General features: G+C 35.3%; 2 protein-coding genes and 1 long non-coding RNA gene across 7 annotated transcripts; all 3 read left to right on the plus strand.

Annotated features, from left to right (window-relative positions):
- Positions 1-1,789: 1,789 nt before the first annotated feature.
- LOC140180285 (uncharacterized) lies at positions 1,790-5,764 on the plus strand. Its single transcript, XM_072220743.1, has 4 exons — positions 1,790-1,951; positions 2,043-2,097; positions 4,473-5,553; positions 5,756-5,764. The coding sequence occupies exons 3-4, from the start codon at positions 4,480-4,482 to the stop codon at positions 5,762-5,764; spliced, it is 1,083 nt and encodes a 360-aa protein (XP_072076844.1). The 5' UTR covers positions 1,790-1,951; positions 2,043-2,097; positions 4,473-4,479.
- Positions 5,765-9,236: 3,472 nt separating this feature from the next.
- LOC140180392 (uncharacterized) lies at positions 9,237-11,523 on the plus strand. The gene is made up of 4 exons (XR_011874599.1): positions 9,237-9,404; positions 9,496-9,550; positions 9,639-9,767; positions 11,191-11,523. It is a non-coding gene; the product is annotated as an uncharacterized lncRNA (long non-coding RNA).
- A 7,625-nt stretch (positions 11,524-19,148) lies between these two features.
- LOC112755332 (wax ester synthase/diacylglycerol acyltransferase 11) lies at positions 19,149-26,306 on the plus strand. 5 transcript variants are annotated; one of them, XM_025803355.3, is made up of 8 exons: positions 19,149-19,342; positions 20,156-20,386; positions 23,486-24,073; positions 24,443-24,512; positions 24,607-24,704; positions 24,922-25,131; positions 25,224-25,361; positions 26,001-26,306. In XM_025803355.3, the coding sequence occupies exons 2-8, from the start codon at positions 20,183-20,185 to the stop codon at positions 26,163-26,165; spliced, it is 1,473 nt and encodes a 490-aa protein (XP_025659140.1). In that variant the 5' UTR covers positions 19,149-19,342; positions 20,156-20,182; the 3' UTR covers positions 26,166-26,306. The 5 variants fall into 5 exon arrangements, with proteins under 5 accessions (XP_025659140.1, XP_072077436.1, XP_025659138.1 ...); XM_072221335.1 differs by having other exon boundaries at positions 19,153-19,342; positions 24,610-24,704; XM_025803353.3 differs by lacking the exon at positions 19,149-19,342 and adding an exon at positions 19,658-20,062.
- The last annotated feature ends 170 nt before the right edge of the window (positions 26,307-26,476 follow it).

Consider the following 26,476-nt stretch of genomic DNA (forward strand, 5'->3'; position numbering starts at 1 on the left):
GATGGCGGCGCCACGGAAATAGTCCTCGGTGCTGGGAAGCAACTGAGAATCTATAAAGTTTCCGGCATCGAAGTTCCTCTCCATCATGGTAAGGACTCCCCCAGAGCTGGAGGACAATCTCTTCCTCTTTGGGGTGCTGATGATTCTCACGTCATCCTCCTCAAATTGCGGGCTAGAGGACGAGTTCTCGCCAGCACCAACGGCCTCTTCTCGGAGGGGAGAGACTGAGACATGAGCTCCATCAGCACCCTGGATCGGCACCTTGTTAGCATCCGGGGGGGCACGGCTTGGCCCTCACTGTGTTCAGGTGGAGCTTCCTGGTTCTCATTGGCCTGCTCCTCATCGCTATCACCGCCAAGAAAAGTATTGAATAGGCTTTCAAGGCCGGTCACTTCGGCAGACATCCCCACTACAACAAGATAATGAAATCGGTTAGTCGTGAAGTCCGCATAACAAATCAAAAGTGATAGTAGCGCAAGAAATGCAAGTTAAAGCTACTCACAAATATAATTTCTAGCGACCTCCCGGTCACCCATAAGGAGATAGGGGTTCACAAGATTTTTCCCAAACACGGCCAACAATACGTCGGCAATCTTTTTGTCCACAGAGGACATTCCTTTGTATGTTACCTTAATAAAGGTATTGGACCCCTTCCCGAAACTCCAATACGTCGGGATGAGGCGCTGCCCCTCCAACGACAGCCAGAAGGGATGGCGACCTTTGACTGGCCGCACCTTGAAGTACTTGTCCTTGAACCCGTGGTAAGAGTCCTCGAACAAGCCAAAAATCCTCTGACCCTGGGCAGATCGGAAGGACATAAATCCTTTACTTGCTTTCCCTTCTTTGGAGGGATTCGTGAGGGTAAAAAGGAAAAGAAACACGTCGACGGACACCGGCAGCTCTAAATATTCACATGCCATCTCGAAACAGCGGATGGAATGCCAACTGTTCGGATGCAGCTGCGACGGCGCCACGGAGCATCGGTTAAGGAGCGCCATTTGGAGAGAAGAAAAAGGAATGCGAACCCCAATTGGGTAAACATTGCCTTGTAGAACCAGATCCATTCGGCGACTCAGGGGGAGTGGAGGTTGACTTCCTATAACCGCTCGTGAGGAGCGGGAACGAAAACGTCGTAGTTAGACTCCTCGTCAGTTCCGTCGCACAAGTACTCGGCTTAACGGAACTCGGTAAGCTCCTCCTCACCCATTTGGTTTGGGGAGTCCTTCACGTCGGAAGTCACCCAGGCATATCGATCGTAAGCCACGGTCGAGGTGGAGGCCCGTGCAACGTGACGAGGCATACCTACAGTGGGGGCACCACTCAGTTAGTCTAAGAGCTCGGTAGGTCGGAACTAACCCAGAAAACTACAGCTCGCACATCCAATAACTACAACCAAACATAACCAAAACGAATCCTAGAAAATCCTAAGCGAAGGCTAGAAACCAGTGTATTGGAATGGTAACCCCCCTACACTATCTACCTAACGCCATCAAGCATGCCATTCACACAGAATGGATTCGCATAAAAAAAAACATGCAAATCCAAGGCAAGAAAATTGTAAACCCCGGTTAAATTAGTAGATAATTAGTCAATAAATTAATTTTTAATAAGGAAGATTAGAAATGTGAATATTATATTAAATTAGGATAGAGCTCATCGAAACGAGAATTTTGACACCAATTTCGAAGAAATCGGTCCAAAATTAGACCGAACGGGCCGAACCGGTTGAACCGGGCCCAACCGGACCAGCCCTTTAAGTGAACCCACGTTCTTCTTCTCCCCATTTTTGGCAGCGTCGAAGAGCATCAGGGAGAAGAAAGGAAGAACGTCAAAATTGTTACGTTAACTTCCGATCCCCGTAACTTCTCCGTCCGAGCTCCAATCGCCGCACCGTTTGCGGCCACGCGTTCACCGCGTCGAGCTCTACATTTCTACCGGAACAATTTCATAGGTAACTTGCTATTTCACTCTCAGCTTCATCTTCCCCCAATTTTCAAATTTTAAGTGGGAATATTGAATTTCTTTGATTTCTGATGTTTTAGGATCCAATTAGCTTGAGAGAAACGTTCACTCTTGCTTATGTGAAGCTTGGGTAAGGTGAGGATACGATAATTCTATTTTAATTTCATTAAATTTGAGCTTTGAGTATTAAATTGGGTATATATGTACTATGAATGTGTATTAGGTTGAAAATAAATAATTGGAGCTTGAAATTGTGAATACTGGAACTTGGAGGAAGCGGATTAGTTGAGTTTTGAGGGGCTGTCTTGGTTTTGAATAAATAGCTTTGGTCGTTACGTGGAAATCGGCTAAGGTATGGTTTAGGTTTCTTGCATTTAATATATAATGTTCTGTGAAAACTTAGGCTAGACGGCCATAGGATAAGTTGGAATGCAGGTGTATGTTTAATGTTTAGTAATTTGTTGATGAATATATTTGGTTGAAGTTTATTGGATAATTAGTTATTAATCTTGGATGGTGAATGTTATTGTTGATGAACATGGTTGGTCTAGTGCTAATGATTTGGTGAATTATTGATTTGAGATATTATGTGTTAGAAGCCTAGGGTTAGTGAACTATGATCCTTAGTTGAATTTTGGTTGTTGGATTTGAATATTGTATGAATATAATTATAAATCTGAAGTAGATTTATTGTGGTGACTGTTATGATGATGAGGAAGGGTATGTTGAATTGAAAAGAAAGCAGGTTTGGACCCGAAAAGGGTGGCAAAGTCCGAGTTTTAGAGGAGATGCTGCCGAAATTTTATAAAAAATTAGAGATTTTGTTTAGATGATTATTTAAAAGAGATTTAGATTTAAATGTTATATGGTTTGATTTTGAGTTATTAAGAAAGTGAGTATGTTTTAAGTTTGAAGTTTGATTCTTAGAAAAGAATGAATTATGTTTTGAATTGAAACTATTGATGGACGGAATGGGAGGTGTGATAATGAAGGATAAGGATTGAATATGTTTAATGTATGATGATGAATGAGATGCAATTGAGAATGATGTGGATGTTGAGGAACTATAATTGAATTATTTATATGGCTTATGAATTTGAATAATCTGAGATACGAGATTCCCTGGATTAAGTGCCGTGGCTTGCCACCACGTGTACCAGGTTGAAAACTCGATACTCTGTTGACCCTATGACGTAAGTGTGACCGGGCACTATATAAATTCCCGGGAATGTTACCCCCATTGAGCAATATTGATTATTTGAGAAAAATCTATGCATAGACTCTTGGGGATGCACGTCGGGGGACAGTCTAAGGACAATTCAGACTTGTCGGGTTGGCTGGATAACCGACAGATGAGCCTCATCAGCCATAGGACAGGCATGCATCATATGCATATTACTTGAATTACTTGCTTGTGCTCTAATTGGGTGTGCCTATCTGTATTTGTCATGCTAAATGTGTATTTGTTACCTGCAGTAGTTGTAACTTTCTTGTGTTTGCCTTTATCTGTTTATTTGTCTGTGAAAATGCATGATGGAATTGGAGGTATGGAGGAATGGCAGTATAGGACTTAGATTTAAGGTTAAGTTAGGATTAAATATTTTTAGGAAACCACCTTTTATGGTTTCTGTTTAATACTTTAAGCTCTACAATCTGAGTGTCGGCGTTCTAGGATTGCCTCTGGCATTCCCAGGACCTTATATATTATGTGTGTGGCACCTTTACCATACTGAGAACCTCCGGTTCTCATTCCATACTATGTTGTTGTTTTTCAGATGCAGGTCGGGAGCCATCTCGTTAGGCGTCTGGACTCTTAAAGCGGAGGGGTTACTGGATAGTGTTGTTGTATAGTTTTGCTGTACAGTGATGTATATATATGTACTTAGCTTTCTCTCCGCATAACTTGTCCTTTTTGATCCTCTTAGAGGTTTATGGAGAGGCAGGATTGTGTGTATGTACTTTTGGGTTTTGGATATGTATGTATATATGTGTAAATATTCTCCGGCCAGTCTTGACTTCGCAGGCTGAGTTAGGAGCTTGTTATTTTGTATCTTTGGCACTCTATTCCTACTTCTGTTATCTTATGTTTGATAGTTACAGTTTTCTTAGCATGCAAGTTAACTCGTTCCTTGAGCGTTGCGCTTTTATCTCGCGATTTTTATTTTCCCTATCCTTCAAGGCTCCTAGCATATTATAACTCTTCTGCTATTATATGTACTTATTTTATTTTAGAGGTCGTAATACCACATCACCTCTGTTTTACGACTTAAGCGTAAAGCTTTGTGTGGTAGGGTGTTACATTATGGTATCAGAGCAGTTCGTTCCTATAGAGCCTGAAAGACGGACTGATTGTACTTCTGTGCATTCTCTGTATATGTGTTTATGTGCTATTAGGATATCTGATTGATATATATGGCATAAACGTTTGTGAGCATGCATTTGGAACTTAAAGCATTAGACCTGCGATATTGAGACTGATCAACTTAATATCACTTGTTTGGTGTGTATAGGGACCAGATGTCGACTCGCGGACGCGGTCGCGGGCGAGGTAGAGGTAGGACAGGCACCGTTACTCCTGTACCCACAGGGACTGATCCAGTAGACTTTATGGCTGCCTTGGGAAATATGGCTGCAGCTATGCAGGCAACAGCTGAGGCACTGGGTAATCAGATAAATCAGGGTAATCATGGGAACAATAATGATGAGGACGGTCCTATGACACTTGCTACATTTCTGAAAGTTCGCCCTCCGACTTTTAGGGGAACCTCAAATCCCACTGATGCAGATAATTGGATTCAGGCTATGGAAAGGGCGTTACAGGCACAACAGGTTCCTGAAGAGCAATGGGTTGAATTTGGAACTTATCAGTTGCAAGGTGAAGCTCAGTATTGGTGGCAGGGAACACGACGTATCCTGCAGCCTGATGGTGCTGCGATTCCTTGGGAGGTTTTCCGGACAGAGTTCTATAAGAAATACTTTCCTAATTCAGCTAGAAATGCCAAGGAACTTGAATTAATGCAGTTAAAGCAGGGACAAATGACTGTTGCTGAGTATACCAGTAAATTTGAGGAGTTATGTCGTTTTTCTCGTATCTGTCAAGGTGCGCCTGAAGATTTTGCTGAATGGAAGTGTATTAAATATGAGGGAGGTCTTCGGAGCGATATTCTGAGCTTCGTTGCCCCAATGGAGATCAGGGTGTTTTCTGAATTGGTGAATAAGAGTAGGGTGGCTGAGGATTGTGTGAGGAAGGCGGCAGCAGAGAAAGGGAGTTTGAGGATGCCTTTTCAGAGGCCTTCAGGGAGGAATTTTGCTCCGAGAGGTAGGAATTTTAAGCGTGGAGGCTTTGTTCCGCAGCAGACTCAGGGTCAGGGTAATTATAGAAGGCCGAATATTACTGTTAATCAAGGAAAAAGGTTTGGAAAGCAGCCACAGCAGGATCTGAATTGTCAGAAGTGCGGAAAGTATCATCCTGGAGTTCCGTGCAGACTAGGACTTGAAGTGTGCTATTCCTGTGGACAGCCCGGGCATATAGCCAGTAATTGCCCTGAGAAGAAGAAGTATGAGACTGGTAGGGTGCAACAGCCGGGGAGAGTATACACAACTTCTACCATTGGTGCTGAGGGATCTGAGACACTTATTAGAGGTAATTGTGAAATGGCTGGTAAAATCTTAAATGCTTTATTTGATTCAGGAGCAAGTCATTCATTTATTGCATTTGAAAAGGCCCATGAATTAAGATTGAGAATGGTGGTCTTAGGTTATGATTTGAAAGTATATAATGCTACTCATGAAGCTATGGTGACTAGGATAGAATGTCCATAAGTTCCCTTTCGAATACAACAGCGTGAATTTGTGCATGATTTGATTTGTTTGCCTATGACTGGTCTTGATCTCATTTTGGGATTGGATTGGTTATCCAAGAATCATGTTTTGCTTGATTGTTCTGAGAAGTCAGTACAGTTTATGCCAGAAGGGTCAGAAGCACCGGTTGTGGTGAATAGTTACTATTTGAACTCTATGATAGTAAACTGTTCTGGAACCGAATGTCATGGTATTATGTTATTAACTGCGGGAGTATCAGGTGATGATCAGAGTTTAGAGCAAATTCCGGTTGTATGTGAATTTCCAGATGTGTTTCCGGATGATATTAATGAATTCCCACCTAACCGAGAGGTTGAATTTGCAATTGAGTTGGTACCTGGATCCGGTCCAATTTCAATTACTCCTTATAGGATGTCGCCTTTAGAAATGGCTGAACTGAAGGCTCAGCTGGAAGATCTGTTGGGTAAGCATTTTATCCGACCAAGTGTTTCTCCGTGGGGAGTGCCAGTGTTACTGGTAAAGAAGAAGGATGGGAGTATGCGGCTGTGTGTCGATTATCGGCAATTGAATAAGATCACTGTGAAGAATAAATATCCGTTGCCTAGAATCGATGATCTAATGGATCAGTTACAGGGTGCCGGTATGTTTTCTAAGATTGACCTGCGATCCGGATATCATCAGATAAGGGTTAGAGACGAGGATATTCCGAAAACTGCTTTCAGAACCCGTTATGGTCATTATGAGTATACAGTGATGTCTTTCGGGTTAACTAATGCCCCGGCAGTATTTATGGATTATATGAACAGGATTTTTCGACCGTATCTGGACAAGTTTGTTATTGTCTTCATTGATGACATTCTTGTTTATTCTAAGACTGGAGAGGAACATGCTGATCATTTGCGAACTGTGCTGCAAATTCTGAGAGACAGGAAGTTATATGCTAAGATATCTAAATGTGAGTTCTGGAAGAGTGAAGTGAAGTTTCTCGGCCATGTGGTGAGTAAGCAGGGGATAGCTGTGGATCCTGCTAAGGTGGAAGCAGTGATGAATTGGGAGCGACCAACTTCAGTGACAGAGATCAGGAGTTTCTTAGGTTTGGCGGGGTATTATCGCAGATTCATTAAGGGATTTTCACAGCTCGCCTTACCTTTAACTAAGTTGACTAGGAAGGATACACCTTTTATCTGGACTCCGGAATGTGAAGAGAGTTTCCAGGCATTGAAGCACAGGTTGACTACTGCACCTGTATTGTTATTACCTGAATCAAGTGAACCGTTTGAAGTGTATTGTGATGCATCTCTGAAAGGGTTAGGGTGTGTTTTGATGCAGCACCAGAATGTTGTAGCATACGCCTCACGGCAGTTAAGGCCGCATGAGATGAACTACCCGACACATGATTTAGAACTTGCTGCTGTTGTGTTTGCTTTAAAGATTTAGAGGCACTACCTCTATGGCGTTAAGTTTCATGTTTTCTCAGACCATAAGAGTTTGAAGTATCTTTTTGAGCAGAAAGAGTTGAATATGCGTCAGAGGAGGTGAATGGAGCTTCTGAAAGATTATGATTTTGAATTGAATTATCATCCAGGAAAAGCGAACGTTGTGGCGGACGCTTTAAGTCGGAAGTCTTTATATGCAGCTTGGATGATGCTACGGGAGGAAGAGTTACTGAAGGCATTTCAAGGTTTGAATTTGGGAGTTAGAGAAGAATCTGGAATCCTGTGTTTGAGTCAGTTGCAAATTTCAAGTGATTTTAAATCAGAACTTCTGAAGGCTCATCAAGATAGTGAAGCGTTACGTAAGGTATTACCAGCAGTTGAACAGGGAAAACAGTGGAGAATGTCAGAAGGTCATGATGGTTTATGGAGGTTCAAGAACCGGATTATTGTGCCTGATGTTGGAGACCTACGACAAAGTATCTTGAAGGAAGCTCACAAGAGCGGGTTTTCAATTCACCCAGGGAGCACTAAAATGTATCAGGATCTGAAAGCGATGTTCTGGTGGCCAGGTATGAAGAATGATGTGGCATTGCATGTATCTAAATGTTTAACGTGTCAGAAGGTTAAGATTGAGCATCAGAGACCATCAGGGACCCTTCAGCCTTTGGAGATTCCACAATGGAAATGGGAGAGTATCGCAATGGATTTTGTAATAGGTTTGCCTAGAACTCGATCTGGTTGTGACGCTATTTGGGTGGTTGTGGATCGACTAACGAAATCAGCTCACTTTCTTCCTATCCGAATAAGTTGCACAATGGAGGAATTGGCTCGAATGTATATTAAAGAGATTGTCAGGTTGCATGGCGTGCCTTCTACCATTATATCTGATAGGGATCCTCGTTTCACATCAAGGTTCTGGGGAGCTTTTCAGCGTGCATTCGGGACTCAGTTAAGTTTGAGTACTGCATATCACCCTAAGACAGATGGTCAGTCAGAGAGAACTATTCAGACCTTGGAGGATATGCTAAGGGCTTGTGTTTTGGACCAGCCGGCGAGCTGGGATCGATATATGCCATTAGTGGAATTTGCTTATAATAATAGCTACCATGCGAGCATCGGAATGGCTCCATATGAAGCTCTGTATGGCAGAAAATGTCAGTCTCCGTTGTGTTGGTATGAAACTGGAGAAAGGAGTTTATTAGGGCCTGAAATGATAGCTGAAACGACTGAGCAGATAAAGAAGATTCGTAGTCGAATGCTTATAGCCCAAAGCCGCCAGAAGAGCTATGCTGATCAGAGGCAAAAGCCTTTGGAATTCGAAGAGGGAGAACATGTCTTTCTGAGAGTAACACCAACCACTGGAGTGGGAAGAGCTATTAAGACCAAGAAACTGAATCCCCGTTATATTGGACCGTTTGAGATTCTGAAAAGAATTGGACCAGTGGCTTATAGAATTGCCTTACCGCCATACCTTTCGAATTTGCACGATGTATTTCATGTATCACAGCTTCGAAAGTATACTCCTGATGCAAGTCATGTTCTAGAACCAGAACAAATCCAAGTGAGAGAAGATCTAACACTTCCAGTAATTCCAGTGAGAATTGATGATACTAATATTAAACGATTACGCGGAAAGGAAGTATCATTGGTAAAAGTAGCTTGGAGTCGAGCTGGTATTGAGGAACATACCTGGGAACTCGAATCAGATATGCGAAAAGACTATCCACATCTCTTTTCAGGTAACTAGATTTGAATTTTGAGGGCAAAATTCTTTATTAGGTGGGTAGGATGTAAACCCCGGTTAAATTAGTAGATAATTAGTCAATAAATTAATTTTTAATAAGGAAGATTAGAAATGTGAATATTATATTAAATTAGGATAGAGCTCATCGAAACGAGAATTTTGACACCAATTTCGAAGAAATCGGTCCAAAATTAGACCGAACGGGCCGAACCGGTTGAACCGGGCCCAACCGGACCAGCCCTTTAAGTGAACCCACGTTCTTCTTCTCCCCATTTTTGGCAGCGTCGAAGAGCATCAGGGAGAAGAAAGGAAGAACGTCAAAATTGTTACGTTAACTTCCGATCCCCGTAACTTCTCCGTCCGAGCTCCAATCGCCGCACCGTTTGCGGCCACGCGTTCACCGCGTCGAGCTCTACATTTCTACCGGAACAATTTCATAGGTAACTTGATATTTCACTCTCAGCTTCATCTTCCCCCAATTTTCGAATTTTAAGTGGGAATATTGAATTTCTTTGATTTCTGATGTTTTAGGATCCAATTAGCTTGAGAGAAACGTTCACTCTTGCTTATGTGAAGCTTGAGTAAGGTGAGGATACGATAATTCTATTTTAATTTCATTAAATTTGAGCTTTGAGTATTAAATTGGGTATATATGTATTATGAATGTGTATTAGGTTGAAAATAAATAATTGGAGCTTGAAATTGTGAATACTGGAACTTGGAGGAAGCGGATTAGTTGAGTTTTGAGGGGCTGTCTTGGTTTTGAATAAATAGCTTTGGTCGTTACGTGGAAATCGGCTAAGGTATGGTTTAGGTTTCTTGCATTTAATATATAATGTTCTGTGAAAACTTAGGCTAGACGGCCATAGGATAAGTTGGAATGCAGGTGTATGTTTAATGTTTAGTAATTTGTTGATGAATATATTTGGTTGAAGTTTATTGGATAATTAGTTATTAATCTTGGATGGTGAATGTTATTGTTGATGAACATGGTTGGTCTAGTGCTAATGATTTGGTGAATTATTGATTTGAGATATTATGTGTTAGAAGCCTAGGGTTAGTGAACTATGATCCTTAGTTGAATTTTGGTTGTTGGATTTGAATATTGTATGAATATAATTGTAAATCTGAAGTAGATTTATTGTGGTGACTGTTATGATGATGAGGAAGGGTATGTTGAATTGAAAAGAAAGCAGGTTTGGACCCGAAAAGGGTGGCAAAGTCCGAGTTTTAGAGGAGATGCTGCCGAAATTTTATAAAAAATTAGAGATTTTGTTTAGATGATTATTTAAAAGAGATTTAGATTTAAATGTTATATGGTTTGATTTTGAGTTATTAAGAAAGTGAGTATGTTTTAAGTTTGAAGTTTGATTCTTAGAAAAGAATGAATTATGTTTTGAATTGAAACTATTGATGGACGGAATGGGAGGTGTGATAATGAAGGATAAGGATTGAATATGTTTAATGTATGATGATGAATGAGATGCAATTGAGAATGATGTGGATGTTGAGGAACTATAATTGAATTATTTATATGGCTTATGAATTTGAATAATCTGAGATACGAGATTCCCTGGATTAAGTGCCGTGGCTTGCCACCACGTGTACCAGGTTGAAAACTCGATACTCTGTTGACCCTACGACGTAAGTGTGACCGGGCACTATATAAATTCCCGGGAATGTTACCCCCATTGAGCAATATTGATTATTTGAGAAAAATCTATGCATAGACTCTTGGGGATGCACGTCGGGGGACAGTCTAAGGACAATTCAGACTTGTCGGGTTGGCTGGATAACCGACAGATGAGCCTCATCAGCCATAGGACAGGCATGCATCATATGCATATTACTTGAATTACTTGCTTGTGCTCTAATTGGGTGTGCCTATCTGTATTTGTCATGCTAAATGTGTATTTGTTACCTGCAGTAGTTGTAACTTTCTTGTGTTTGCCTTTATCTGTTTATTTGTCTGTGAAAATGCATGATGGAATTGGAGGTATGGAGGAATGACAGTATAGGACTTAGATTTAAGGTTAAGTTAGGATTAAATATTTTTAGGAAACCACCTTTTATGGTTTCTGTTTAATACTTTAAGCTCTACAATCTGAGTGTCGGCGTTCTAGGATTGCCTCTGGCATTCCCAGGACCTTATATATTATGTGTGTGGCACCTTTACCATACTGAGAACCTCCGGTTCTCATTCCATACTATGTTGTTGTTTTTCAGATGCAGGTCGGGAGCCATCTCGTTAGGCGTCTGGACTCTTAAAGCGGAGGGGTTACTGGATAGTGTTGTTGTATAGTTTTGCTGTACAGTGATGTATATATATGTACTTAGCTTTCTCTCCGCATAACTTGTCCTTTTTGATCCTCTTAGAGGTTTATGGAGAGGCAGGATTGTGTGTATGTACTTTTGGGTTTTGGATATGTATGTATATATGTGTAAATATTCTCCGGCCAGTCTTGACTTCGCAGGCTGAGTTAGGAGCTTGTTATTTTGTATCTTTGGCACTCTATTCCTACTTCTGTTATCTTATGTTTGACAGTTACAGTTTTCTTAGCATGCAAGTTAACTCGTTCCTTGAGCGTTGCGCTTTTATCTCGCGATTTTTATTTTCCCTATCCTTCAAGGCTCCTAGCATATTATAACTCTTCTGCTATTATATGTACTTATTTTATTTTAGAGGTCGTAATACCACATCACCTCTGTTTTACGACTTAAACGTAAAGCTTTGTGTGGTAGGGTGTTACAAAAATAAACGGCATTGTATCTTTTCCAGAGGCGAGAATAAGGAAGCTTACCAGATAGAAGCTAGAAATGGGAGAAAATGGAGCAATCAATGAAGTCCGAGCGAAGCAAGAACCCACAGCAAGGATTTTTGAAAGAAAGAAGAGAGAAAGCAAGGGAAGCGTGATAGCAACAACAATGAAACTGAAAGGAAACTGTAGAGGAACGTGGAGAAAACCAATGAGGAGAAGTGCGAAGGGCAGGGGCAAAATGGTCATCTCACACGGGTTTCAAAATAATCATTAAGAGTAATTAATGGCCAGCATGAAAAACGAGGCACCAAACGGCGCACCCCTGCACCAAGGAAGCCAACGCGCGTAGAAGGCGCGTCCCGAGCATGATGAACCGACAAAGCGACAACACACACTCGATGAAGTCAAACGCGCCAACCACGGCTGGCGCGTTGGGGCACTGTTACGGCCCAGCCCAGCTAGCACTAGGGCCGACCCGACCCGTACGCGACCCGACCTCTTCGGTCGGGTTCGCATGTGCAACCCACCCGATCTACGACCCGGGCACACCCCCGTCACCAGCTGTATGACAGCTGGGGGAAAGGAAACTTCCAAGAAGGAGACCTCCTCCTGTGGGACCCGCCCTACTGACAGGGTATATAAGGGGAGGGTCCTACCCCTCCCCAAGGTACGTCACTAACAGACCCTACTCTCTTCCTCGCCTGCACACATCGCTGACTTGAGCGTCGGAGTATCTTTGCAGGTGACACCCCCCATCCAACTCGAAGAATTCGGAAGATCAGTTGTCCTCCCCCGAACCTACACCCGGCAGTCAGGCAGGAACCACGAAGCTTTGGAAAGTGATTCCCGAACCGTTCGGCACCCGACAAGCCGAACACTTATTATACAAAGAAAAATGCTAAAGAACAGTAAGAATTTATTATTTTTTATTATTAGTTAGCCATTAATATTTAAAAATATGAAATAAAATTTGTTAGAATATTAGACTAAAAAAAACTAAATTAAAATAATTGAGTTGATAGTTAATGATAGCAAAAAAATAATAAATTCTATAACCTCCAATATTTTTTATTATATAAAATTTACAAAATAATATTTACTGATTGTTACCCGATTTCAATTTACTTCAGATTAGTTTAGATTTTTAAATAGACCCTGTAAAATATTAGCATGGGTCCATGTCTAACAAAAGCCCGGTCGACCCATGCATAACTCCCCCTATCTAAAATATGTGGGTAGTGATGTTCTATTGTTCTTCTTTTTTGTGCAGAGATTAAGAGTTTCGTTTATATATTTGGTTTACAAATCCATAAACACCCTCACCAAACACCTCCAAGAAAGGCAACGAGACAAAACCGCATCAACCAACACCTACCCACAATCCAAAGCTCTGATCTACGTGTTGAGTAGCAAGTGTGATGAATATAAAGGAGAGTAAAGTATCGTTTTTGTCTCCAATATTTGGGATAAGTCCCAAAGTTGTTCCTAACATTTCAATCGTCCTATTTAAGTCCCTAACGTTTCAAAATTGACTCAATGTTGTCCTACCGTTAGGGATCCGTTAACAGAATTGACGGTAGGACAAAATTGAGACGATTTTGAAACGTTAGGGACTTAAATAGGACGAAAACGTTAGAGACAAAAATGATACATAAAAATAAATTTTAATTTTATCCTTTAATAATATTAATTTTTAGTGTACATAATATTCAATTATTTTTTAAATTACAGTTAATCACATTACTTTCATTCTAAATAAATTAATTTTTTTATAATTTTATTCTTAAAATAATGTAATTTTTTTATAAATAAATAAATTTTACACTTTCATTCTAAATAATGTAATTTTACTTTCATTATTTAATCACATTACTTGTAATTTTTTTTAGTAATTTTACACTTTCATTCTAAATAAATTAATTTTTTTATAATTTTACATTTAAGTAATATAATTTTTTCTATAAATAAATAATTTTTATATTTTCATTGTAAATAATGTAATTTTACTTTCATTACTTAATCACATTACTTATATTTTTTTATAATTTTACATTTTCATTCTAAATAAATTAATTTTTTTATAATTTTACACTTAAGTCATGTAATTTTTTTATAAATAAATAAATTTTATACTTTCATTCTAAATAATGTAATTTTATTTTCATTACTTAATCACATTACTTATAATTTATTTTTTTTTATAATTTTACACTTTCATTCAAAATAAATTAATTTTTTATACTTTTACACTTTCATTCTAAATAATGTAATTTTACTTTCATTACTTAATCACATTACTTATATTTTTTTTTATAATTTTACACTTTCATTATGAATAAATTAATTTATTTATAATTTTACGCTTAAAGTAATATAATTTTTTATAAATAAATAAATTTTATAGCTTTATTCTAAATAAATAATGTAATTTTACTTTCATTACTTAATTACATTATTTATATTTTTTTATAATTTTACACTTTCATTCTAATCATATTACATTATTTATTTAGAATGAAAATGTAAAATTTATTTATTTACAAAAAAATTACATTACTTTAAGTGTAAAATTAAAAAAAATAAATTTATTTAGAATAAAAATAACGTGATTGAGTGTAAATGTGATTAAAAATAATTGAATACTATGTATAGTAAAAAATTGATATTATTAAAGAATAAAATTAAAATTTATTTCTATGTATCATTTTTGTCCCCAACGTTTTCGTCCTATTTAAGTCCCTAACGTTTCAAAACCGTCTCAATTTTGTCCCGCCGTCAATTTTATTAACGGATCCCTAACGGCAGGATAACATTGAGTCAATTTTGAAACGTTAGGGACATAAATAGGACGATTGAAACGTTAAGGACAACTTTGGGACTTACCTCAAACGTTAGGGACAAAAACTATACTTTACTCTATAAAGAATTAGTCACACATCCAAGAAAATAAAAAAAATAAAAAGTTTATAAAGATAAAAGATTTATTAATTTGATACTTTAAGGTTTCGAATTTGATGTTAAATTTTTTGTATTAATGTCTATGTTTGACACCCAAATTTAACTGTAACCAAACTTATCAAGCCTTTTTTTTTTCAGTCTCCAATTAATTTTAGTCCGCATTTCCATTTTTTTTGAAGGACAAAATCAAAAGAGTTAATAACGTGGCACCGAAATACACATTGGAACGCTGGAGCAAGAATATAAAGAGGAGGCACACATACATTAAGAGTATCCAAGATGAGTCTCTACTGGAGCCGAGAAGTAAGAGATTCGACAAGTTGGTGTTTTGGTCGCACAATATATTCGAATTTGCATCCGAGTCCGAGGAGTTGATCGAAATTTTGCACCGAACGTTTGCAAAAGTCATGGCCGAGATGCAAGAATATTAAGAGAGAAACAAAGGAAAAAGTTTGTTATCCCTCGAAGAAGCGACGTTAAGCGATGTGAATGACCTTCAAAGCCCGTCACGTCTCAAAACAAGAGGCCGGCCCAAGAACAGACTTGGATCAAACCTAAAAAAAAGATCTCAAATGCCATGAAGAAAAAGAAAAAGACATCTTCAAGCAAGGTAAAATTTACTTGCTTTCGATTAGGTAAAAATTCAATTGTGCATTTTACTAATATATAATTCATTATGTTTTTTGTAGTTGAACCTTTTAGATGCCGGATCATCGATTCAGTCAAGCTCCTCTCTTTACAATGCACCAGATATGAATTATCCAAGAGGATTATACGAGTTTTAGTTTTTATTAATATAAAGTTTTGTTCACCCATGAGCAAATTTTGGTTCACCAAGGTTATAGGAGGGTTAATTTCTGACTGTTGTTAGTCTTTAATGAATAGCCATTTTTTTGTGAAATCCTTTATTTCAAAAATCTATTTTTTTTATTGAATAGCCAATTTATTTTGCTATGTCAGAGAGTTCAAGTGTTTCTGAAACTGAATACTGATAGAAACATTTTTTTTTATAATTAGCTCTCTGGATTTTTGTACAGTGTATTTGTAACTTTCGATTCGACCAGTGTATTAATTTCGGTTCACTGTATTTTTTGGTATTTCTAATGTATTGGTAAATACACTGATTGCAATTACTGAGAATCTGGAATAAAATAGCAGACAGACAGTTCCAACAGATATATAAATTAACATCTCAGACCGACAGGACAAGGAGTAATCCATCTTGAATCAGATATAAATATTAGCATTTGATATATACATTGATATTAAGAATAGATATATACATTAACATTTACATTAATATTGACATATATACATTGAAAGAAGCATTGTTTGCTTTTTTAACAAGTTAATCAAAATATTATTAATTACAACCAGTCAATCATAGTATATGCTATTTACTATTTAAATTCCCAGATGTGAATTTACAATAAGGGCAGTAGATGGCAGTAGATGGTTTTGGGAGTCTTATTGCTTCAGATTTCTAAATCACTTGGTCTCTGATTTTATTCATTTCATGCAACAGAATATTCGGACCATATTGGTACCTGAAGTCATCAATCTCATCCTACATTTCAATTGAAAGGAATTAGTTACATAAGAAATGAATCTAACTGAAATAAGAAAAGAAAGAAGTTTATTAATTTAGAAAGTACTTACTTGTGTCCAAACTTTATATTTATGTCTTTTCCCACTTTTGATCTTTCGTGGATCAATTGTTTCGAGTCATTTCATGATGTATATGTCACAATTATAGCTAAACTATAATTGAGTATAATACGATTAATAGTATTCAAAATAAAACACATTAAAAATAGCACTATAGAAGAGAAAGATTCTTACTCTGTACGTTGACCGTTTAGCATGATATACTCTGCTTCCTCTCCTAATCCGTCTTCCATTAAGGATTTCGCTCCAACGTACACCCTCATCTGGGAAATTATTAAACTTTGAAAGGGACACAAAAAGTAAATAAAGAAAAACAACAACAGTGAACCGAACTCCTCTCATGTACTGAATAATTTGAATAATTTACAACAAAATAACTTACAACAAATTTGTTCAGTTTCACTCTTGATTTTTTCATTTTCCCGATTTTCAATTTAAAAAAATGAAAAAAATAAAAAATATATATAAACCCTCTCCCATTTTCTCTCTCTTTCACTCACGCACAAGTCCACGGAACCCAGCTTCCCCCCTCTCTCTCTCTGCACTCCACGGAACCCTAGCCCCTTTTTCTTTCTCTCTCACAGCCAACAGCAACAGGAGGCCAGGAGCCACCGCCCAGTGCCCAGCGCCGTCATCGCCGATGAACTCGTCTCCCTAGCCAGCATCCAGCCTCGTCGTCGCTGATCCTCTTCTCCTGGATCCCATCTCCTCGTGTCGCTAGATCTTATCGCCGAACGGGTGGAGGGTGCTGTCGCCGCCGGGTGAAACTGACCGTGGTGGCATCAGGAATCATAGCTAAGCAATAATTGAGTATAATACGATTAATAGTATTCAAAATAAAACACATTAAAAATAGTATTATAGAAGAGAAAGATTCTTACTCTGTACGTTGACCGTTCAGCATGATATACTCTGCTTTCTCTTCTAGTCCGTCCTCCATTAAGGGTTCCGTCCCAACGTACACACTCATCTGGGAAATTATTAAACCCTAAAAGGGATACACAAAGTAAATAAAGAGAAGTAACAATAGTGAACCGAACTCCTCTCATGTACTGAATAATTTGAATAATTTACAACAAAATAACTTACAACAAATTTGTTCAGTTTCACTCTTAATTCAGGTATATCTTTTTTTAGCTTATTGACAGGGTCAATGACATAGAATTTCTTTTTGTTGACATCAGCAATCCACAACCACCAATGCGCTCCATTACTTATTTATAATGACTTTCTTTTTATTTTTAACATGACTAAATATTATTTTTTTTATATATGTTCTTAAACAATTATTTTATTTTTTTATTATCTCATATTTAATTGTCAAATCTACTTATTATAGTCTTTATAGTATAAATAAATTTTTTAACCAAAATAATTACAGTATATTAATATATAGATAATATGTTTTTTATCTTAAACAATTTTTAGAAAATCACTAATAATTTAAGTTGTATTAATTAAAAAACTAAGTTTAATTTAATTATTAATTAATTAACTAATATAATAAAATTAATTATCGCTATTTTTTGAATTTATTTATTTATTTTTCATACTAAATCAAATTTAATAATATAATTTTATTATTACATGTTAAGTTTAACAAAATATCTTTTAACATAAAATATAAAAAAATTATTTATATTTTATTTTGAGACAAATATAATATAATAAATGATATATATAATAGTATTATTTTTTTTTAAAAATTTGTGGGGTTAAATGTGAGTCTGTCCTGCAATAAACAGATGTTGCATCGACGTTTACAAAGGAGAGAGAGGGTAGAAGTAGTGACATGCAACCATACCTTTAATCTTCTCTTTCCACATTTTTTTATTTTACTTCTTGAATTTGAGTCGTGTGTTCTTACTTTGACTCCAAGTTTGATTTTTTATAGTTGATAAGCAGCAAAGCACTATTGACTCTTCATAGTTTTTAAAATGGTGCTTGTGACACAGAGGATTTTTTTAACAATCCTTAACGAAACATAAATGTAAAAATCTTCTTTTTATAATTTGTTCTTGGATGTGATCTTGTCTTTTTGTTATAGCTTTTTTGACCTTCTCTTCTTACTTGAAATCGAAAACTTGCTTTCTGAACTTTGCTTTGTCCTAACTTTTATAAATTTTCCTATTCTTTCTTCTTGTTTGAGAGTGATGTGATGTGAAAAAAAAAAGAAGATAGAGTTTTGATTTTAATGGATGTAAAGTGTGGTGTGTTTTAAATTGAAGTGAAATTGAGTTACCTTGTTAGTAATTAAGTGAAGTGAATGGATTTGTGTGTAAACCATCATTTGGGTTTGTGATGATCTTGGGCCAGATTTGTTTTTGTTCTTTAGGCTAGATATTTGTTTTTGTTTCTAATGATTAAAGGGATGAGTATAGCTAATATCTTCTTGAATTATAGAGTGTTTATGTGGGCTTGACTCAATTTGCACTCATTTTCATATTTTTTGAGCCAAATTTAATTAAATTAATTCTTGCACATTTAGCAAAACTAATTACACAAACAATTAAATAATATTCTAATAATGTTATCATTTTTATCATAGTTTAATTTTTTAAACTTAACCGCTACTAATTAAAACACTTATAAATTAAAGTGATTAATCACAATCACCATATTATATCTCTTTTTTGAACAAAAAAACTTGAGCATAATTGAGACTGCAGACAATAATTAAGTTAGACTTAGACACGAGTACTGTTTTTTTGTCTTTCTCGATTCTAATATAAATACTATTATTAAATTAAGTCTGAAATTGTATTATGAGATTATTTAAATCTCGATTTGTGTTTGGTCAAACATGTTGGCTCACGTTTACATCATTTGGTGGCAACTATTTAATAAGCGCCAAGCAAAATCAAGAAAACACAATGGGCAAAAGAGATAGAAGACAAAGATTCAATTATTGTTTTTCATTTTCATCCATGGAGTATCAGTTTCTTCTTGATTCACCTCATACGGGTTAGTTGCTTCTGCAGCCATCTTTAAAAGTGAGTAAACTTTCCTCTTCTCCATGCTTTTGGTATCTCTTTTTTTTCCCTTGAGATTTTAAGGCGTTGAATATATTTGAATAATTTTTTTTTAATTTTAAGGATAAATATATTTTGTGAAAAAAAACAATCGTTGATATAAATATAACCTATGTTTCTTTAAATGCATATGGAATTATATGGGTGGAGGGACATTAATGCTTCTAACTAACTGTTTCTTTCCTCCATTAATTAAGTTGAGTAGGCGGAACCACCCATGTTCGGTAACGATAGATTTCACATTACTAAAAGCACATCAAATTTCAGAACCCAAATAACATATCTAGCTTTCTCATTTGCAACATAAAAGACAGAAAAGCAAGGTCCTCGCGGAGTAAATTATAGTTTTGTTCTGTTTTATTTATTTTATGACATACTATATTGAAAGGATTCGTATAGTTTATATCTTCGTCCTTTTTTATTTTCTTAAAAAAAAATATTAATTATATCTTAAAATCAGTGACAAAAATTAATATATTTATATATAAATATATATATTTTATACTTATCACTGATTTTGATATACATCGGTAATAATTTTTTTTGGTTTCGGTGTGCAAAATGGCACAAGCAACCACCAACGTTAAAATAAACATTAAAAGAAGAATGGAGTACCTAAAACTATTGATTATGTTGATCAGCCATCTTCCCCTGCTTCACACGCACTAGGTCTTGATGAGGGTAGCAATAAGTCTTAATATTTCTTTTTCTAATGCAATAAAGTCTCAATGAATGTTCATTGTTAATTTGTTGGGCACTCATCTGTGTGTGCAGAAGAGAAAGGGAATTAGCAAATTAAAGATGGCATCATCAATGTCATCAGGAGGGGGAGGCGGCGGAGGCGGAGGCGAACCGATGAGTCCGGCGTCGAGGTTGTTCCATTCGCCGAAGTTCAACTGCTATGTGATGGCCGTAATGGGGTGCAAAACAAGCGTGAATCCTCAAGTAATTAAAGAAGGATTGCGTGAAACTATTCTTAAGCATCCAAGGTTCACTAGCAAGCCCGTAAGTCATTATCTATTTCTTCTATCTTACTACTATTTCATCATTCTAAATCTATGCTTATATGGGTAATGCCAAACGAACCCTGCTTTTTTTTTTTTATTTAAAAGAAAAAAACTCAAAAAAATACCATTTATTGTTGAAAAATGTCTAGTTATAGTGCATTGATAGTGTGAGATAGGTTCCTAGTGAGTTTGCTAAAAAAATGGCCCGTCTAATAAAATGTATTTTGCTAAATTTCTGGTTTATCTTTTTTACTTCGTATCAATTTTGGATTGCGTTTGACTACTTTAGGTAGATTCAACTCCACCTGAATTATGTTATATAATTAAAATTCATATTTTGTTTTATAGAAAAAAATAAGTAACAAAGTGTTATATTTTTATATTTTAATTAATATTTTTATATTATATACCGTTGTTTAGCCTTTAAAATAATTTATTTTAATATAAGATATATAATATTTATTAAATCTACCTTTTAAGAGTCATATTTTATTAACTTATTATATAAAAAAAATACTAAATAATAGTTAGAATTTATTGTTGATGACCCTCAGTTAGTTATTAATATTTAAAAATATGAAATAAATTTATTAAATTATAGACTAAAAAAATTAAACTCAAATGACTTAGTGATTGCAAAAAAATATTAAATCCCGATAATTTATAATATTTTTCGTTATATAAAATTTACAAAATTATATATACTGATTATATATCGAGTTCACCCGATTTCAATTTACTTCAGATTAGTTAAGATTTTTAAATAGACCCTATAAAATATTAATATCGGCTCCATGTCTGACAAAAGCCCGGTCGACCCATGCATAACTCCCCCTAACTAAAATATGTGGGTGGTGATGTTCTATTGTTCTTTTTTGTGCAGAGATTAAGAGTTTCGTTTATATATTTGGTTTAGAGTTATCTATTATTAAAATAATGCATATTTATTATTTTTTTTATATTTATTGTAAATATTTACTTAATTTTTAAATCATAAAAGAGATTTCATCAAACAATTAGTGAAATAGAGTGGAGTATAAGTTTTTAAATCCACGACATAACTAATTAACTATCAAATCTATTAACAATATTATAATAGCAATCTCATTCCCTTCCGCTTAAACACAGGAGTTTGTTTCTTTTCAATTCGTTGTTTTTGTTTTCTTTCAAATGAAACACAGGATATTCTTACTCCAAATTCCAAATGAAACTCAATAAAAAACAACTAGAATAATTTGAAAACATCACTCTCAAAGCCTTCATCATAAGATGGAGTAATGACTACGTTACTTATATTTTAGAACCTAGCTAGAGAAAAACAAATCAACTGAAATTTACAGGTACGACTTTGCTTAAATAATTTAAAAAAGAAATCAATTAAACTAATTAACATGAGCTTATTGTTTAATAATACAAAAAAAAAAAAAAAAAAACTATCCACTCATCTTTACACTACAATATATAAATATCGTCTAACGAACTTCTAACTATACTAACTGATTCGTTACCTAAAGTCCGGCCCAATAACGTCTATAACTCGGAATCTAAAAGGCATAAGGCAAACACATGCCGTAAAAAAAGGATGCGATTCCCTCTCCTAACGAATCAATCCAAACACCATCAATAACGGTTACCATGAAATCAAGTAAACAAACCAAAAAACAATCCCGCAAACATTAGCAATCACCTATAATAAGTTAACCCTGTAAATACAAAAACTCTTAATAGGTAAAAGGTATGATATTCATGCTGCATATCATCTCTATCATCTTATACTCTTTTTAACTTGAGGGATGGAGTGTCTTTACAGGTGTTCATGATCGCTGTTCTTAAAAGAGCCAATAGATATTTCATCCCATAAAAGAAAAAAACGAGTTCAAACATTGAGCAGGACAAGCTACACCTTAGAACCAGCTACTCACGCAGGAATACTAACCAACACTCCACCTTAGAACTAACAGAATAACTAACTTCTACTTACTACACTAATAGGCCATAATCCTTCACGTGATAATCTTAGCGCGAGTTCTCAGAAGTGACGAACTCACGCGAAAACGAGATTCAACATTCATCTTAAAATTCTATTATATTGTTGAGCCAAGCCTGAACCTAAAAGAAACAAAACAATGGGTTCAGATATTGGAGTTGAAATACTTTATATCAACGATCTTGCTTCAATCAGAGGAGATAAAGATGACCAAAAACAGAACGGTGAAGCCTAGGGCACGTAGGGTACTCATTGTTTGGGTTATTAAACGTAATGTTATGTTTCGAGTTCGATTAATGGTAGTTTTGTGGCTAGCTTCTTAGCCATTGTAAGATAAACTCCAACGAAACTAGGGAGCCAACGAATATATATGAGGATTTCATCTAGTTAGTCTTACAAAAAATCAGAGGGAGAACTAGATTAGAGCCCTTTCTAGTGCTAGAATTCTTAAAAACTTGGCACAATTTGATTCAACAATTATATACAAACAAGCATGCGGAACCATCATGCTAAAACGGGAGTTAATTGTATGATCAATATTAGTCAAACAAAAATGCCATTACTACAGAGTCTGTAGTGATTATCATTACAGTAGTTATATAACTTACATACTTAAAAAGTGTTATAAAAATTACATTATCATTTTAGGTTAGATGTATATTAAAATCAGTTATTAATATAAAATATATATTAAAAATAAATTAAATTATATATATTTATATATAAATAAATCATTAATTTTAGTGTATAAATAATATTTTTATATTTTTTATAATATTTTTTAATTTAAAAAAATGAATAAATAATAAATACATTTTTTAATTTTTTATTTTAAAATTAAATAAATTTTTAATTAATTAAAAATATAAAAATATTTTTTATTTTTTAAAATATCAAATATCTAATTTTTTTTAAATAATTAATTTATTCTTATATATTTAAAAAAAAACTTTAAAAATAAAAAATATTTTTATATTTTTAATTAATTAAAAATCGATGTGTCTTCGAATTAAAAAATTAAGCTAATTGTCTTTTGTATAGTCAGTGAGCCCATTCATGGCATGTTTTCTGAAGAATTCATGTATAGCTTTAATTTCCAATGTGGTTCAGGTTAAGAAGGGAAGGAAAACTAGATGGATCTCAACCACAATCGACTTAGACAGCCACATCATAGTTCCAGAAATCAATTCATCAGAAATTGAATTTCCAGATAGATTCGTTGAAGACTACATATCAAACTGTACAAAATCCCCACTGGACATTACAAAGCCACTCTGGGAACTTCACTTGCTCAACATCAAAACCTCAGACGCAGAATCCGTTGGAGTTTTTCGCATGCACCATTCAATGGGCGATGGTGCTTCCCTCATGTCACTCCTTATTGCCAGCACTCGTAAATCCAGTGACCCTAATGCATTGCCAGCGATGCCAGCAGCAACAACAGTAAAGAAGGATGAGAAACAGAAGAGAGGTTTCTTGATGGTGTTGTTTGGGCCGTTGATGGCGCTGTGGTGGGGTTTGGTGCTGATGTGGCACACTTTTGTGGACTTGATGATGTTTGTTTTGACTGTTTTGTTTCTCAAGGACACGTGGACTCCCCTGAAAGGTGCACCTGGAGTGGAGCTTCATACCAAGCGCTACGTGCATCGGATAGTTAGCATGGATGATATCAAGCTTCTCAAGAATCAAATGAATGCGGTAATAACTCACTTCTCCACCCATGCACTCATGAATTATATGTTTAAATCTAAAGTTTAATTTTGATGCACCACAAATATTTACTATTTTACATAATTTTTTATTATATTTATTTTTTGATAATTATTCTATTCTCAATGAAAAAGATAGATAGTTTTATTTACATGTGGATGCATATATTATGATGTATGTATAAAATTATTTTATATTAACAATAAATTAAAATTAATTCTTACATGAAATATTATTAATTTAAGACTAATAGAATAAATAAGTTGTTAACAATAATTTCGAGATGAATTTATAGGTTTTGTTGGAAACAAGTTAATAAGTGGTGTTTTTTTTTTTTGGACACATTTCGATTAATAGACCGTCAATGATGTTCTGTTGGGAATAACACAAGCTGGTATCAGTCGCTACTTGAATCGACCGGAATTCGGTAAGTGTCTTCTTTTTGTTCTTTTGATTACCGGAAATTAAAGTTTCACAGAAAATGAATAGATTTGTTACCAACATTATTTTGCTATAATCAGTAGGTGCTAATGGAAAGAAGGAGTCAAGTAGTGTCCTGAAGAAAATTCGGCTTAGATCAGCCATTCTTGTTAACATTCGACCAGTTTCTGGAATCCAGGTGAATTTTGTCATCAAATTAACACGAATAGATTTGTAGGTGTGCCATGATATATTCTCCGGTTAGTAATTGGTAGCTGGTTTTTAGTGTATATACAAGATTTTTTTAGTCATTTTGTTTAATCAGCAAGATTGCGCGTTTTTCTTTGTGTTGTAAAAGTAAGTTGTAAACTTGTAATATAACCATGCATTGGTGGAACATTAATTATGTTAGTCAGGATATAGCAGATATGATGGCTAAAAAATCGAAAGTGAGATGGGGAAATTGGATTGGATACATCATGCTTCCTTTCTCCATTTCCTCACAACAAGATCCATTGCAACATATTCGCCAAGCAAAGGCTACCATTGACCGCAAGAAACACTCATTGGAAGCTGTTAGCACCTACGCTTGTGCCAAATTAGTACTCAGTTTATTTGGGGTTAAGGTACGTCGGGATAACAAGACATATATATTGGTGGTATTGAGTTTTGAGCAGTAATATATTCTCATAAAATATTTGGTTGGGTATATATATAGGTGGCGGCTTTCATAATACGAAGAGTTCTGCTGAATACAACGTTGGCGTTCTCTAACATGCCAGGGCCGGTGGAGGAAGTTAGTTTCTATGGTCATCCTGTGGCATACATTGCTCCTAGTGTATATGGACACCCACAGGTATGTCTTCAATAATTATATAAAGCATATCTTTTTGTTCTTAAAATTTTTATTATGTGAATTTTACCCCACCTCTTCTGTTCAGAAAGTTTATAACCCCTTTTTGAAAGTATATATTTTATATTGGTTCTTATCTGGTTATGCATTTGATAATATTGTTCTAGCTATAGTGGGACAAGTTGTAAGAACAGAGAGGAGTAAATGGTTGATACACTTAGCCTAGCTTATATACAAAGAGTTAGTTATAATCAGTTCAGTTTGCACGTGATGAGCATAACTGGCACTAACTGATTCTGTTAATTCTGTTAAGTAACAGCTTCACTAGTTGATGATAATCTGTGATTAGCTTCGTTAATTAATACGAATTCATCAAAACTTTTATTCGAGTTGGATAGACCTTTTTAAACGAGAATTTACCTTGGATTTAATTCATTTAGAAGCAAATAACTTGCTTTGAAACAACTCATCATAGTTTCTTGAACCAAATTAGTTACTGCTTCTAGTTAGTAGAATCCAGATAACATTATTTAAAAAAAATGGAAAAAAACTCAAAATAGAATAAGAGTTTTACCTTGATTATTATTAGGCAGTGATCATTGAATCATCCATTCCACTCATCAGTTCGGATTTGTTTTGCAGGCGTTGACTATTCATTTCCAAAGTTATGCTAATAAGATGATAATTTCTCTATCAGTGGATCCAAGTGTAATTCCAGATCCTTATCTCCTTTGTGATGATTTCGAAGAATCACTCAAACTCATGCGTGATGTTGTTCAGAAAAAGCCCGTTGAAGATGCAGTCTGACAACAAATACTTTAATTATCAGCATTTGAGAAAGCTTATATTTGTTTAAGTAATTTCATTTATTATTCAATTATTCTGAAATTGATTTATTACACACACACAAATAAATCATAGGTGCAAGATATAGAGTTTATACAAAAACAATTGCAAACTAAAAACAAACAATTAATAGATTTAAAAAATATAGATTATATAATTGGAAAAAAGAGATTAAATTAATAGATTTTGATGAATATATTTTGTTAACGTTTAATTTGACATGTCAAGCATTATATGTATTATTAATAAATTTTTTTATTATTGATTATTGA

The sequence above is a fragment of the Arachis hypogaea genome, chromosome 16 (assembly GCF_003086295.3).
Source record: "Arachis hypogaea cultivar Tifrunner chromosome 16, arahy.Tifrunner.gnm2.J5K5, whole genome shotgun sequence".
Classification (NCBI taxonomy): Eukaryota; Viridiplantae; Streptophyta; class Magnoliopsida; order Fabales; family Fabaceae; genus Arachis; species Arachis hypogaea.